General features: G+C 46.6%; 1 protein-coding gene across 3 annotated transcripts in view; it reads right to left on the minus strand.

Moving 5' to 3' along the window:
* Positions 1 to 209: 209 nt before the first annotated feature.
* Positions 210 to 13,802, minus strand: part of tfap2c (transcription factor AP-2 gamma (activating enhancer binding protein 2 gamma)) — a 58,056-nt gene continuing 44,463 nt past the window's right edge. For 2 of the 3 annotated variants that reach the window (XM_052031360.1, XM_052031361.1), the window contains exons 5-7: positions 9,100 to 9,218; positions 8,152 to 8,293; positions 247 to 3,363 (exon numbers count right to left, since the gene is read on the minus strand). In XM_052031360.1, the coding sequence (XP_051887320.1) occupies positions 3,072 to 3,363; positions 8,152 to 8,293; positions 9,100 to 9,218 (553 nt within the window). In that variant the 3' untranslated portion in view covers positions 247 to 3,071. Of the gene's footprint in view, positions 3,364 to 8,151; positions 8,294 to 9,099; positions 9,219 to 13,802 lie in introns of all 3 variants that reach the window. The other variant, XM_052031359.1, reaches the window with a different exon arrangement.

Below are 13,802 nucleotides of genomic sequence, written 5' to 3' on the forward strand. Positions count from 1 at the left end.
TGTGGGAGGTTAAGGAGCTACAAGAGATTTAATTTTGGAGCAACAAGCGAGGTTCCATCTCACCTCACTGCCCATCAATACAGACAGCAGCTAGGTCAACATGAGCTCCGGGATCTAACTCGCATGTCCCCCCATTGGTCTTTGTATTGAACCAGTTCTCAGTCCCAAATCACCAAAGATAAAGCCAGACAGGTGAACAAACACCAGTTTAAATTCAGAATATCATCTTTATTCTTTCTCATTTGACATTATATTACAGAACTGAGACATTAAATCCACATTTCAGGAGCTGCATCTAGACATCCATTCGCTTAAAATTCACTGACAAATAGTTTTAAGAAAACTGTCCCACTGGATTGACCGAAAGAAAGTACCTTACAACTCACACCGAGAATAATTATTGCTTCTGCCCCCCCCACCCCCTCCCCCCAAGAGTCGGGTGAGTCTCGAGGAAGAACACACATTCAAGCACGCGGCACCTCAGACATAAATACCCTGTTTTACGTTTCTTGCTGTAACTGTACAAGAAATGAAAAAGGAATTACATCCTAGCTTACCCATTACCAGGGAAACATCTCTCCATAATATGAAAACAGGAAGACTAAACCCTATTTACAAGAGGTAAACTAGCTTTTTTTTTAAAAAAAGGTTTCAAGATTGCACCATATTTACATTACCCATTAAATTACATATAAATAAATATGTACATTTAGAACGCTTCCCTTTTTACCCTATTTACCCTGTGAAGGAAACTCTCCTGAAGACTGGAGGATGAATTGTTGATTGTGTTTAGAACCAATTTTCAAGTAGGTTTTATAACCAGATGGAGTACAGCCTCCAGACAACAAATAGTCAGCCAGTGAAGCAGAGGGCATGCAAGATCATTCAGCAGGGTCAATACAAGAGTTGAGGGGAGTTTCACCCATAGCTTTTCGTTCGAATTGTCACAGGTCAGTCAGCACCTTGATCAGAGCTGATACGGGAGTGTCTGACGTGCTTCCCAGGCCTGGACTGTGGGCATCAGCGTGCCTAAGGATTGCAATGGCCATTGTAAGCCTTAAATGGTCAGCCAGGTTTGAAACCAAACTGGAGCAAGGCTCTTCGTGAGATACTTTCAGATGCTTGGCCTTCGGATTAAAGGTGTTAATTCCCTTTAAGGTGAGCTCCACCACAACAGCCAAGGGGAATTTTTAGACAAAGCTTTAATTCAGTCCTCCAGTTCAAGGTCTCCTCTAGACAAAGTTCAGATGAGCAGCCGGATCAGCAGGCAAGAGGACATTTGGCTACAATCCCCTCGCAGTCTGTGCGTCAGCAGCAGCCATTCTTCCAGTGCTGAAGGATCACTTGGTCTTGCAGGTTTAATAGCAGAACTTAAGATTTAGCAGCAGACTGAACAGAAGTCATTATGAAAATCAGTTACACACATTATAAAATGGCAGGAAAACCCTATTAACCATGAGCAGACAAATGATACACATGCTGGTGTAGTATTCCTCAGTTGGCTGTATTCACCAGACTGCTCTGACCCGTTTACGTAAATAGGTTAAAGCCTCATTCTCAAGTACTGCTCTTTCTTATGGATAATTTCACCTGCACTTTCTAGCTCAAACACGCTGACTTTTTTAAAAAAAATTCCAAGCCTGCTCCACCTGTGGAACAAGAGTTACTTAAAAAGGTCGAACCCACCTTGCAATCCTAGCAGGAGAGCTCGAGGTGTGACATTCAATGAGCCATCGTCAGTGCTGTATGGTGACAGCTACCCTGCCAGTGCACATACACTTCCCACCCTGGCCTAGGCTGAGCTTTTCAAATCAATCAATAAACTTTGTTTAAAAACAATGAATTTGATTCGTTCTGAAGGATTCCAACCAAAAATGGCTTTGTAATTGAATGGAGCTGAAGGGAGTTTATATTTGTACAGCACCCGTTTCGAATCCCAGTTTGAAAATGATGGACGTCGGAAATGTGCTCTGAGCACACAGTTGAGTTGCAAGTCCCTGAATAAAGCCCAGCAGTAGGTTGTCCAAAGGGATTGTTCAAACCCAGTGGTGTGCAATGAACAGAAGAGGTCCAAGAAAGCACTGACTTAAAAACCGTCCTTCCTCACCTGATTAGACTGCAGATTGAATCTGCACATTTAATAGGAGCTGGGATTGAACTGCTCAAAGTATAAGTTGGTTTCCACTGCTGATTAGTACTGGGCTATTTAAAGTTAAGTGAAGCCTGTTGGGGAGCCCCTATGTGTCAGCAACTACATGTGTCTAAGATGGTGATGTTCAGCAAAGTGCGAGTGTCAGCTTTCTGGGCCCTAGTCCCAGAGACAGACAGGGGAGCCTCTGACCATTGATAACGCAGTCAGATCTGGTGACCACGTGCCCTCTTTAAACAACGTGACACCTAACCAGATGCATCTTCCCATCTTCCTCAAGGTCTCTATCCTGTTGTCCCTGATGTTAGCAGAGCTGGGAATCTCTCTGATCATCATCATCATCTGGGCAAAAATCATAAGGGGGTGTTACTGGGAGACAGTCATGCCAGCTACAGTGCAAGTGAAAGGGCCCTGTAAAACTAAACAACTTATGGCTTCATCGTAGCCCAGTGGCTTCTTCCCTTCTCTTCCCCTGTAGAGCCACCCCGCTCCCTCTCCCCAATCCATCCGACATGGCCGAAACCACAGGAGGAAGTTTGGTGCCATCACTTGGGGTATACAGTGCGATGGAGCCTTCCTTGGGAGTGGGCCTGAAGTAGAACATACCTTGGGGCTGTGGCCTTTCATGAGCTTTCTGGCAATGGAAGCAAGATCGTTCCATTGATCAAAAGTGGCCACGGGCCCAGAGTCTCATGATGGTGGGGGTGCCAGACGGGTTTGATACTTGGAATGTGAATAAAATGGTTGATCATGTGGGCATAGTGCATATCTGCAGTCCTGCAAATCACAATTAGCAGGAGGTCCAATACAGCTCCTGGCCATTGGGTGCCATCGCTGTTGCTGGTTTGAGGAAGTTCGGGTTGTCCCAGAGGCAAAGAAGGGGAGGAGGAGGAGTAAAGTCCACAGATTCATAGCCAGCAGCTCATTTTCTGTGCTTCTCATCTTTGTCCACAGTTTTATTGGAGTTATCCTGGGCATTCTGGCCATTGTTGGTGGTCATGTACATTTTGTCCAGGGCTTTCACCGCTTCATTCAGGTAATTCTGCAGTGAGGACATGGCGGCGCATATGGCTGGGCTCCCGAAACCGTGCGTGATGAGGCTGAAGTGGGTCAGGCAGCTCTGGATTTCAGGCTCCAGGATTGGACCGGGCCGGGCATTTCCCAAGGGTGACCGGTCCTGGGTCAGCATGTCGGTGAACTCTTTAAAGATTTGCCTGGAAACGGAAAAAGGGACAAAGTTTATTCACTCGTCCAAGAGAAAAGGCTCCCCATAACTATTGTACAACAAAACAGGCCATTCGGCCCAACAGGTCTATACTGGTGTTCACGCTTCACATGATTATCCTTCCACCTTTCAACATCTAGCTCCATTCCAAATGCACCCATGTCATTCACCTCAACTACTCAGGGGTGACTAGTGCACGTCCAGACACACAAGCCTAAAGGGAGATGGTTTGAATGCCACTATTGAGTACAGAGTACCACATTGTCTATGAAAGACCAGAGCTTCTGAAGTTGTGCTGTTTCTTGAAGACTGATTAAATCATGAGAACAATTACGTTGGCACATGTGCACATCACTCATTTACACACCGACAGCCACAATGTTGCCCCTGTTGCACCATCCAATTGCCTTTCACCTCCTATCTTGGGAGTCCCGTTCTTGAATCGATCTCAGAATGTGAAGAACATTGGAGTACAGGTCCTAAATTTACCATTGGCTACTTTCAATGACTTTCAATTTAGACAGATATTCCAGTTTAGTTGTTAACTAAGTTGTGTCAGACAGTTGGTGCCCTTCCCCTGACAGGAGCCGATGAACGGACAGCTTTCAGACACAGCCGAGATCACTCCACACAATTCTGACGACAACTAAGTGACCCAGCGCTGGAAAGGCGGATCCTGCTGCGACTGGAAGATGACTCCTGTCACTCCATACTTCACCGCCCATAGGCTTCAGTGGGAGGGCAAATGGGTGAGAGCAGAGCCAAGCATTCTCTTCGCACAATCATAGATGGGACAGGGGTTTCCACTGGCTTTAGCAAGAATCGCCGGGAATCTCCTTCTCCAGCAGCTGGTTTGGGAAATGTAAAGTCAGGTGACGTGCTGAGCAGGATGATCCCTTGTGCAATGTGCTGTGCTCAATGGATGCCAGCAGAGAGAGATGGGGTTGAAATACACTTGTAAATGACCTTGCCAATCCAATGCCTTGTCTCAAGTAAAAATCAAACACCGAGCCCTGCATTTTCACCATCAGGGACATCTGCCACCTGTTGGAGTCTATCCCTTCCCTCTATGGAATCAGTGTGACTGCCATTATGCTCATTTATACAAAAGGCAAGGCTACTGGCAGCTCAAGGGCTGGTGGCGAGGATTGCAAGCTGCCCTCGTCTCAGCCCCACAACTAGGCACCTGGTTCAGCCTCACCGCCACAGACTGACAAGTCAAAGAGGCACATAGGCTGACTGCAGAATAACAAGACCTCGAGAATTAATGTTCCAAAACTTGGCAGTGAGGAAATTCAGTCACAAATCCACCTCCTCATCGCCTGTGACTAGTGAGAGGAGGAGAGGCCAGGGAATGCCATGGTCCTGACCAAGAAAGGAGACAAATCCAATTGTGTAAGGACAGGGGGGGGGGGGGCGGTCTGTCTGCTGCCTACTGCAGGGAAAGTCGTCACCAGGATCCTCCTCAAACAGCTCCTCCCAGTGGCTGAAGAACTGTCTCCAAAATGCACTGGATTCCACTGTCCACTGCACCATGTGACAACTTTAAGGTTAACCAGGGAACAGCATTAAACAATATACATGGTATTTTTTGACCTCACCACTGAAGGGGACTGTGGCTGCCCACAGAAATCTATCTCCATTCTTCTATCTATAGCACAACAGAGCACAGGCTGTGATCCTAACCAACAGGTCCACAACAGACCCAATCTCAATCTAGTGTGAAGCAAAAGGTGCATCATCATCCCAACACTTCCGCTTCCCCCCCGACCCCCCCCCCAAAATCTCACCTCCAACAAGCTTCCTTCTAGATTGATGCTAATCTACAGGACAAATGGGAAACTCGGCAACCCACACCACTTCCACTGCAGAACTGAGGCCACTCCAACTTCAGTCGGTCAGCTGCAGTACAGACAACACTACCTATACATACCTTGAGAAGCTGAGCTCCAAGTTGCCATCGACTCATTCACATGAGAGAAAGTGGACCTGACACATATCTGCAAAGAAAAACCATCCTCTACCAAGCCTCCCCTGCTACACAGCACCATTCCCTGGCAATAAGAATCCATGTCAAGACCACAGAAAAGTAGACCACCTCCCAGACCTTGGGAGGCACCTGTCACTGAAGGCAAACCACACGGATGAAATTCACCCTCACCTTTAATGCAACCAAATCACACTCTGCTGAATCTATCAGTGCATTGGATCATTTTAACTTTGAGCCATCATTTGAGACTGGGATAAGCACATCAGTGGCCTGCTGTACATCTGGTCCCATTTTACACTTATGCAAAGTCATAATTATGGGTACTGAGCAAAGGCACAACCAAGAGATGGGTTGTGCAACATTGGACCACTAAACCAATAGGGAGCCAGGAATAATTAATTTGTAAAAGATGTTAATAACGTTAACAATAATATCACTGTAATCAGGCCATTGCACGCACAAAATCAAACTCAAAAGGCAGCCAGAGCAAGGATAATTAAGTATTTCAGCTCACTTGGCAAAAGATGAGGTGAGGATTGTCTCTTCGATTGAAATGCATCTCCACTTCATTGGGAGATTTTTCTGCTATTTAACCCACGCCGTTTGGAATGTGTCACACATCAACAGAAGTGATGTCTCCAGGCAGTTAGCCTTTGATCTTCTGTCTGCACATTGTCCAAATGTACGGAGTCTGCCCTCCCTTCCTCACCTCCTCTCCAGTAGGAGGCAGGCCCCTGGAGAGTGTTGTAGAACACTGAGACCTAGGGGGACGAGTACATGGTTCCCTGAAGTGGAGGCTGTTAAAGGTAGCATTCAATCGGTCAGGCCAAGAGTTGGGACAAAATATTACAGCTGTACAATTAGTTGGCGAAACCTCACTTGGAGTATTGTGTGTAGTTGTGGTCACCCAGCTATAGCGAGGATGTCATTAAGCTGGAAAGGGTACAGAAAAGATTCATGAGGATGTTACCGGGACTGAAGGGCTTGAGTTATAAGGAGGGGCTGGGGCTTTTTCTTCCCCCCCCCCCCCGGAGCAAAGGAAGCTGAGGGGTGACCTTATGGAGGTTTACGTGAGGGGCATAGATAAGCTGGATGGTCAGTCTTTTTTCCAGGGTTGAGGAGTCTAAAACTAGAGGGCATAGATTTAATGTGAGAGGTAAAAGATTTAAAGGGGGCTTGAGGGGCAACTTTTTCCACAGAGGGTGGTGAGTATGTGGAACAAGCTGCCAGAGGAAGTGGTAGAGGCGGGTTCAATTACAAAAGTTTAAAAGACATTTGGACAGGTACATGGATGGACATGCACCAGAGCAGGTTGCTCTTCCGCTGAACCTCTCCGAGGGAAGGGACGACACCCTTGGCCACCCAGTGCTCTCGTTAGCCCGGACTGTGAGAACCTTCAAACTTCTGACCGAGTCGAGGCAGGCAGTTCATTCATAGCATCAATCAGATATCTAAATCAATGATGGTTCATGGTTCCTTGCACATTCCCGACACCAAGACAGCAGTGCTTTGTGATAAATAATTCAGTGAGACAGTCACTATATCACATCTCGGCTACTATGGCAAGATTGGGAGAGCTTGGGACTAATACTTCCCAAAGCTCCACACTACTGCGGTTTCCTTGCCTCGCTCCTGGGCTTGTTACGGACTACCCATCACCAGTTACTCTGGGTCAGAAGTCAGTGTTATCATACCACCAGGACTGTGGAGGGAGGGCGTGTGACATCAGACTATGTCACTTTTTCATCTGCCAATTCCCATGTTCCTGAGGTCAAGGTTGATCACAGGCAATGCTCCTAAATTTCAGCTTTGGGAACCTGGAATCAGAATTATGCAGAACAGGCCACTCTGGCCCCCATAATGTACTAGCCTTCCAATTAGCCCAACACCTCTGCTCTTTCCCAGTGGTTCTGCAAATATTCCCATTCCAAGAATAAATCACTCATTCCAGTTTCGCCGTTACTGTTGAATCTGCTTCAACCACTTTTGAGGCAGGTCAGAAAGGGCAGCAACAGGGCGCAGCTAAAACTGACGAGGTGCCGGGCTGGTGAAGCTGGAACACAGGGCTACGTGTGCACTAAACGTCATAAACAACATGCAATAGAAAGAGCAAAATGATCTCACTACAAATGGATCAGATCAAGGCTCTGCACTTCCATCACATCTGGTCGTAAACGGTGGTGGACAATTGACAGGAGTGTCCGAGAACATCGCCACCCTCAGTGATGGCTGGGCCCCCCACGTGGGTGTGACACACAAGATGGAAGCATTTGTAAACATGTTCAGTGAGCAGTGCTGAGTGGATGATCCATCTCTACTTCCTCTTGAGATCCCCGCCATCACAGAAGCCAGCCTTCAACCAATCTGATTCACTCCCTGTTACTTCAAGAAGTGCCCGAGAGCACTAGATACAACAAATGCTACAGGAGCAGACAACATCCCTGTGGTGCTGAAGACCCACACTCCCAGAACTAGCTGCACCTCCAGCTAAGCTGTTCCAGGGTATTTACAACACCAGCATCCACCCGTCAATAAGGAAAGTTACCCAGGAAAGTCCTGTTCACTAAAAGCAGGATGAATCCAATCCAATTAATTATTGGCCCCTCAGTCCGTAGCGAAGTGATGTAAGCATCACCGATAATGCTATGAAGCACCACGGTTCTTCCACTCAGTCAGAACACGAGGTTAACAGAAGGAGTTGCAATTTACTGGTTAGGACAACCTCACAGCTGTCATTTCAAACCCCACGTCCCATTTCCGTCCACCATCTCAAGAGGCAAAACTTACTTGGCTGCAAGGAGCATGTTTTTCCGGCTGGCGATCTCATTCCGGTCTATATGTTGTCGGGTCAGGTACTCTGCAGCTGCTTTTGCAGGGAATTCCGTCTCGCACACATAACCAAAGTCACGGGCAAGGTGCACAGCTTCACCTAAGGGCATAGCATTACATGGAATTGGCAACAGGTAGAACCTGGACTCAGTTATAGGACTATCATGGGCCATGTTGGAGTGGGAACATAGCACAACTTCCCCTTAAATAGGGAAAGTTCTAATGTGGGATTCCCACTTCTGAATCAGGCTCGAGCACCTCTCCACAGGGGACCAAAACTCCGGCTTGGAATTCTGGACGATTCCGCAGAATGTCCCTACCCAGCGACTCGGGCTGCTTCTGTTGGGATCCCATCCCTTTTCAAAAGTAATATGTGTACAAGGCTAAGATTGCTGGGCAAGATTATAGATGAACTGGGCAGTGTCCATGTACAGGGAGCAGGCTACATGACCCCATCATGACCCACACAACACTAGGGTAGTGCCTTAAAACTTGATGTGCAATGGGGATATCTTAGGCTGAAAAGTGAAGGATCTGGAGCTAACAGGTTCAATCCGCCCCCATTTGCTCCCAGGTAAGAGAACAAGTAACAGTGCGTTTTACCCAATCTCCAAGTCCAACCAGGGAATCCTTGACAGCATTGGGTTCAAGCTTCCCATTTGGTGTCCACAGCAACACAAGTGGGAAGAGGTTCCTTTCCCCCCTCCCAAACCCCAACCCCTACCCCACAAGAGTACCTGCTCCAATGCCACCACAGGCCAGAATTTCAGTGGAAATCATGGATGAATATGGCTTCTGCCAAGATAAGTGTTTAATCAGGAAGACTCTGGAGGATGTGTTTGCCTCACAGCAGAGACATCACCCAGGCTTTCCATTCCCAAGTAAATAAAATGCAGACCGACATACCTTCCACCAGAGAGGTCAGTAGGGTCACATTGGCAGCTTTCCGTCTCCCGGCAGGAAGGTTTAAACCTATCTTGTCCAGCCTCTCTCGTAACGACCTTCCTCCATTTTTTGACTTCGCCCTGGGGGTTAAAGCAATTTCACAAGTTTAATTTTGAATGCACAAAATTTGTGCCACTTCACAAAAGACGAGCGTGGATTGTCCCCGTCGGCACTACATGCCTCAGGATGTGTTGTTAAGATGCCCATCCACCTCACCATCACCACAAGCCGGGCTCAGTAAACTCGAGTTCAAGGGAACTGGTATTGGTTTATTATTGGCACTTGTATCGAGGTACAGTGAAAAACTTGTCTTGCATACCGATCACACAGATCAATTCGTTACACAGTGCATTGAGGTAGTACAGGGTAAAACAATAACAGAATGCAGAATAAAGTGTTATAGTTACAGAGAAAGTGTAGTGCAGGTAGACAATAAGGTGCAAGGTCATAACGAGGTAGATTGTGAAGTCATAGTACGTTAAATCGCACTAGGGAACGTTCAATAGTCTTATAACAGCAGGATAGAAGCTGTCCTTGAGCCTGGTGGTACGTGCTTTCAGGCTTTGGTATCTTCTGCCCAATGGGAGGGTGGGAAAAGAGACAATGTCTGGGGCGGGAGGGGTCTTTGAATGTGCCGGCTGCTTTACCAAAGTATAGAATGACTACAAGCAGCAGCTGGCAGATTTATCTCAGTCAAAGCAGCAAATTCTACTGCAACTGGGCCCAGCTACAGCCCCACGATCAACCGATGTCCTCTATCTCCGCACACTTGTCTTGCAGAATAATGGGAGATAAATGGAAGGATCTGCAGATTAGTTCATCTCTAGCCATGGGTATATCCATACCTGTACTAGTGATAGTTGATTAGTGATGGAGCTTGTGGGCTGCCAATACTCACTTGATAAGGACAGACAGAGTAAAAACATTAGAAATCGAGCCGGGAAGCCATTCGGCCCCTCATGTCTGGTCCAGCAAGACCAGCAAGACCTTTTACCTCAGAATCACTTCCTGCACTAACCCCACATCCATTGTATCCCTTCATATCTACCCAGGACCACTAGATAGAGGGCTGCAACCACCAAACACAACAGCGACCCCAGCAAAATGTCCAACAATGTTCTGATGAAAACTCAAGAGCACCAAACTTACCCAGAACATTGGGCGAGCAGAATGGTGGGTGACCAATCAACAACAAAACTTCACATGTTATGGGATTGCATGGGACAGACTCTGGGAGATCCAGTCTTGTAATTGATTGGTCGACTCCACTGGGAATGCTTCAATGGATCTCAGGGTCTCCGTGCAACCAAGGCTGCTCTTGCGGAATTTTACCCTTTGACCCAACAGATCTCCGCTCCACACGAACTTCCTCCCGCGGTAATGCATTAGCCCTGGCCACAATCTATCACCTTCCCTCCCATTTACCTGTTTAGCACCCTCTTGGATGCACTCACCTTAACTAATTTTCCTAACTATTCCATATGCTAGTTACTTCTAGAGGGGACATGTTAATGTCATTTAAAATAACATTGATAGTTTGAAATCACCAAGATAGAAAATGGGGTTTGGACCTACACTAGATCCTGCCAGCTAGAGACTTACAGCAAGCTCCTTCAGGGATGAATTCACCCCATTCCCCAGCCTTTCAACACATCTCATTTTCTCCAATTTCTTTTTTTTTTGGAGGCCAGTGTTGAATCTGCCCAGGCCCCATTCCAAATCCTAACTATTTGCTGCAATTTCCTTCCTTATGTTCTCTCTCATTCCTTTGCCAGTCAGCTTCCTTCATTTCAACACCTTAACTATCTTTGTTCATAAAAGAACAAGCTCTGATTTGCCCGTGCAATGCAAAGCACATATTCTTTCTCATTTGTTGGTATTGGTCTATTATTGTCACTTGTACCGAGGTACAGTGAAAAACTGGTTTTGCATACCGTTCATACAGATCAATTCATTACAGAGCAGATAGATTGAGCTAGTACAGGTAAAAAAAAGCAATAACAGAGTACATACAGAGTAAAGTGTCACAGCTACAGGGAAGTGCATTGCAGGTAGACAATAAGATGCAAGGTCTATCAAAAATCAAAGCACGTCACCTCAGATCTTTCTACTGAATTTTATGTGCCAATTCTGCCAGTCTTTGACAATCTTCCTCATGGTTTACTGCATTTCCAAGTTTCATGTTATTTGCAAGTTTCAAAACTGTGCCAAGTGCCCATCAATCTGACTCCACGTCTTCAATGAACGTCAAAAACAGTAGAGTCTTTGAACCTTTATTAAAGTACAAAGTAATGTACTGCTTTCTGTTCCTTAGTCCTGCACTCACACTAATGCTGCCCATTTTATATGATGGGCTTCAAGTCGATACTTTTGAACCATAAAATACAAATCATAAGTCCATCTGCCTCACATCACCTCCATCGTCATTAATGAGTCAAATGTGATTACCTTGAAATTTCAGCTGTACCACTCTACTTTCTGCAGCACTCTGCAAGTGGGAGAAACCTCCCCCCAGACTACAAGGCAATTCGTTGCTTTTCTGGGTAGAATCACAGAACTCCAAAAATTCCTCAGGCATTTCCTGCCTCGAATGTTATGAATCACACTTGCTTTGGTCAGCTATGTTGGAATGATTCCATTCACAGACCAATACTTGCTTTGAGTATTAGCACTAACGTCATGTTCATCGAAGTCAGACCCATCATGAGGCACTCACGAACCAATCGGGTTCCGGAGTGCTGCTTCTTCATTGGTTATGTGAATTAGAGGGTCTCCCTGAGCAGGTCTTGACAACTCAGCTCAGGAACTTATCAGTCTTTCAAATTCTCTCCACTGTCCCAGCCCCAGACACCCCCCCCAAACATCAATCACCCAAATTGAGGCCTCCACCAACCAAATCACTCGACATGACTTCCTCTGCTCCCACCTACCAACCTCTCTCCTGACGACCCGCCCACCGCCCCCACTCAACACAGCTCATCCCACTTCACAGTCAATCACCAGCAGCCCGCCGTTAAAAATCACAACCCCTCCCACCTCCTGGTCGGTAACATCACCCCCCTGCCCCCCATGAATCCCCAGCCCGAGCTTTCCTCCTCACACCCTGCACTAACACAGCACACAGGGGGTGCTCTTGCCTTGTGCTAGGCTGATCCAGATGCCTCCAGCACTACTAGATCCCCAAGTGGCAGACCCTCTACCCAAGCAGTAGTTGCTCCACTACTCAGTGGCTGACTGACGCACGAGAGGCACCAAGGAAATTCTAGGCAAATTTATTCTCAATTCCATGCGCCATCTAGTCTTCCCCCAGTCGTTCTCACTCTTCTTCCTGATTAATTGTTCCTACCCACAGACGTTTAATGGATGGGCCATGTGCCAGATTCACCCTTCCTTTTTCAATCGAACACCGGTGTCACAGTTGGAGCCCTCCAATTCTTTGGAAGTACCTCTGTGTCAAAGAGAAGAGGAAGCTTGAGTTGCGCACACTGCAACCTGCACCCGTCCCACCTGGATAGTGGTGTGGCGACCTCCAGCCTTCCTGGTACCACACACCCATCTACTTCTCTGGTATCCCTGCTACTCTCTTGACTTCCACGGCTTTGGCAAAGTTCTCTTCGCGAGCAAAACAACGCAAGGTGCTTACTTACTCCTCAGTCACGGCTTCAGCCACCACTTGCCAAAATTTAAGCACGAAAGAAAGTGCGCACAGCTGCAACCAAGCCAATCGTGCACCATACCTGGCTTCTCCGCATTGACCCATTCTCTCCGACCTTTCATGACAGTTTTATGTCGCTCAAGATTACTGGAATTTCAATCCGTAAATTCCACCCCTCCTCCCCACCCAAAATATGAAGAGTTGCTAATTCAATTTACACTTTCTGGCTGCTGTGTCAGCTTTATAAATACCAGACAAGCCTCAGAAGAAAAGTGGTCTATTGAAGTAAATCACTCTGACTGGTCGTGACTAAGAACATAGGAATTCAAAAAAACAGGACAAGGCTTATCACTCTTGCATATCAACCCCACCTACTGCCTTCTCGTACACTTTAACCATTCCTGCCAATACTGACTTGCTATTCAAACACACTTGTAATTGTGTGGTTCAACGATCTTCCTTGGGAATGTATTTTGCAACACTGAAGATAATCCCCGATTCCAACTATTTTATTCTTAGTTTGTGACCCTTGGGAGTTGAGCCAGTGACTGCAGTGAAAAATTTGCTCAGATCTGTTTTGTTGATGGAACTAACTCTGCTTTTTCAGCACTTAATGTTCCATATTGAACTCTAAAGACTTCAGGCAATTTATTAGAAACTGCTGGTTATCTACTTAAATTCCCATCAAAAGCAAGGCTTTCATTATGACAAACATCACACAGTCACTGGCTGGAAATCTCTGAACTTTGCTCACAGCCTATTTAAAAGAGCTCCACGGGTTATACTTCTCAGCTGGCAAGCACAAAGGTGAGAAGAATACTAAGCAAACTTCCTGCGTGGAGTTTGCATGTTCTCTCTGTGACTTTGTGGGTTTCCCCCGGGTGCTCCAGTTTCCTGCCCCATCCCAAAGACATGTAGGTTGGTAGATTAATTGGCCACCAAGTTGCTCCTTGTGTGCAGGCGAGTGGTGGGAATCTGATGGGGAGTTAATGGGAATGGGAAGAACAAA

This window comes from Pristis pectinata, chromosome 16 (assembly GCF_009764475.1).
Source record: "Pristis pectinata isolate sPriPec2 chromosome 16, sPriPec2.1.pri, whole genome shotgun sequence".
NCBI lineage: Eukaryota > Metazoa > Chordata > Chondrichthyes > Rhinopristiformes > Pristidae > Pristis > Pristis pectinata.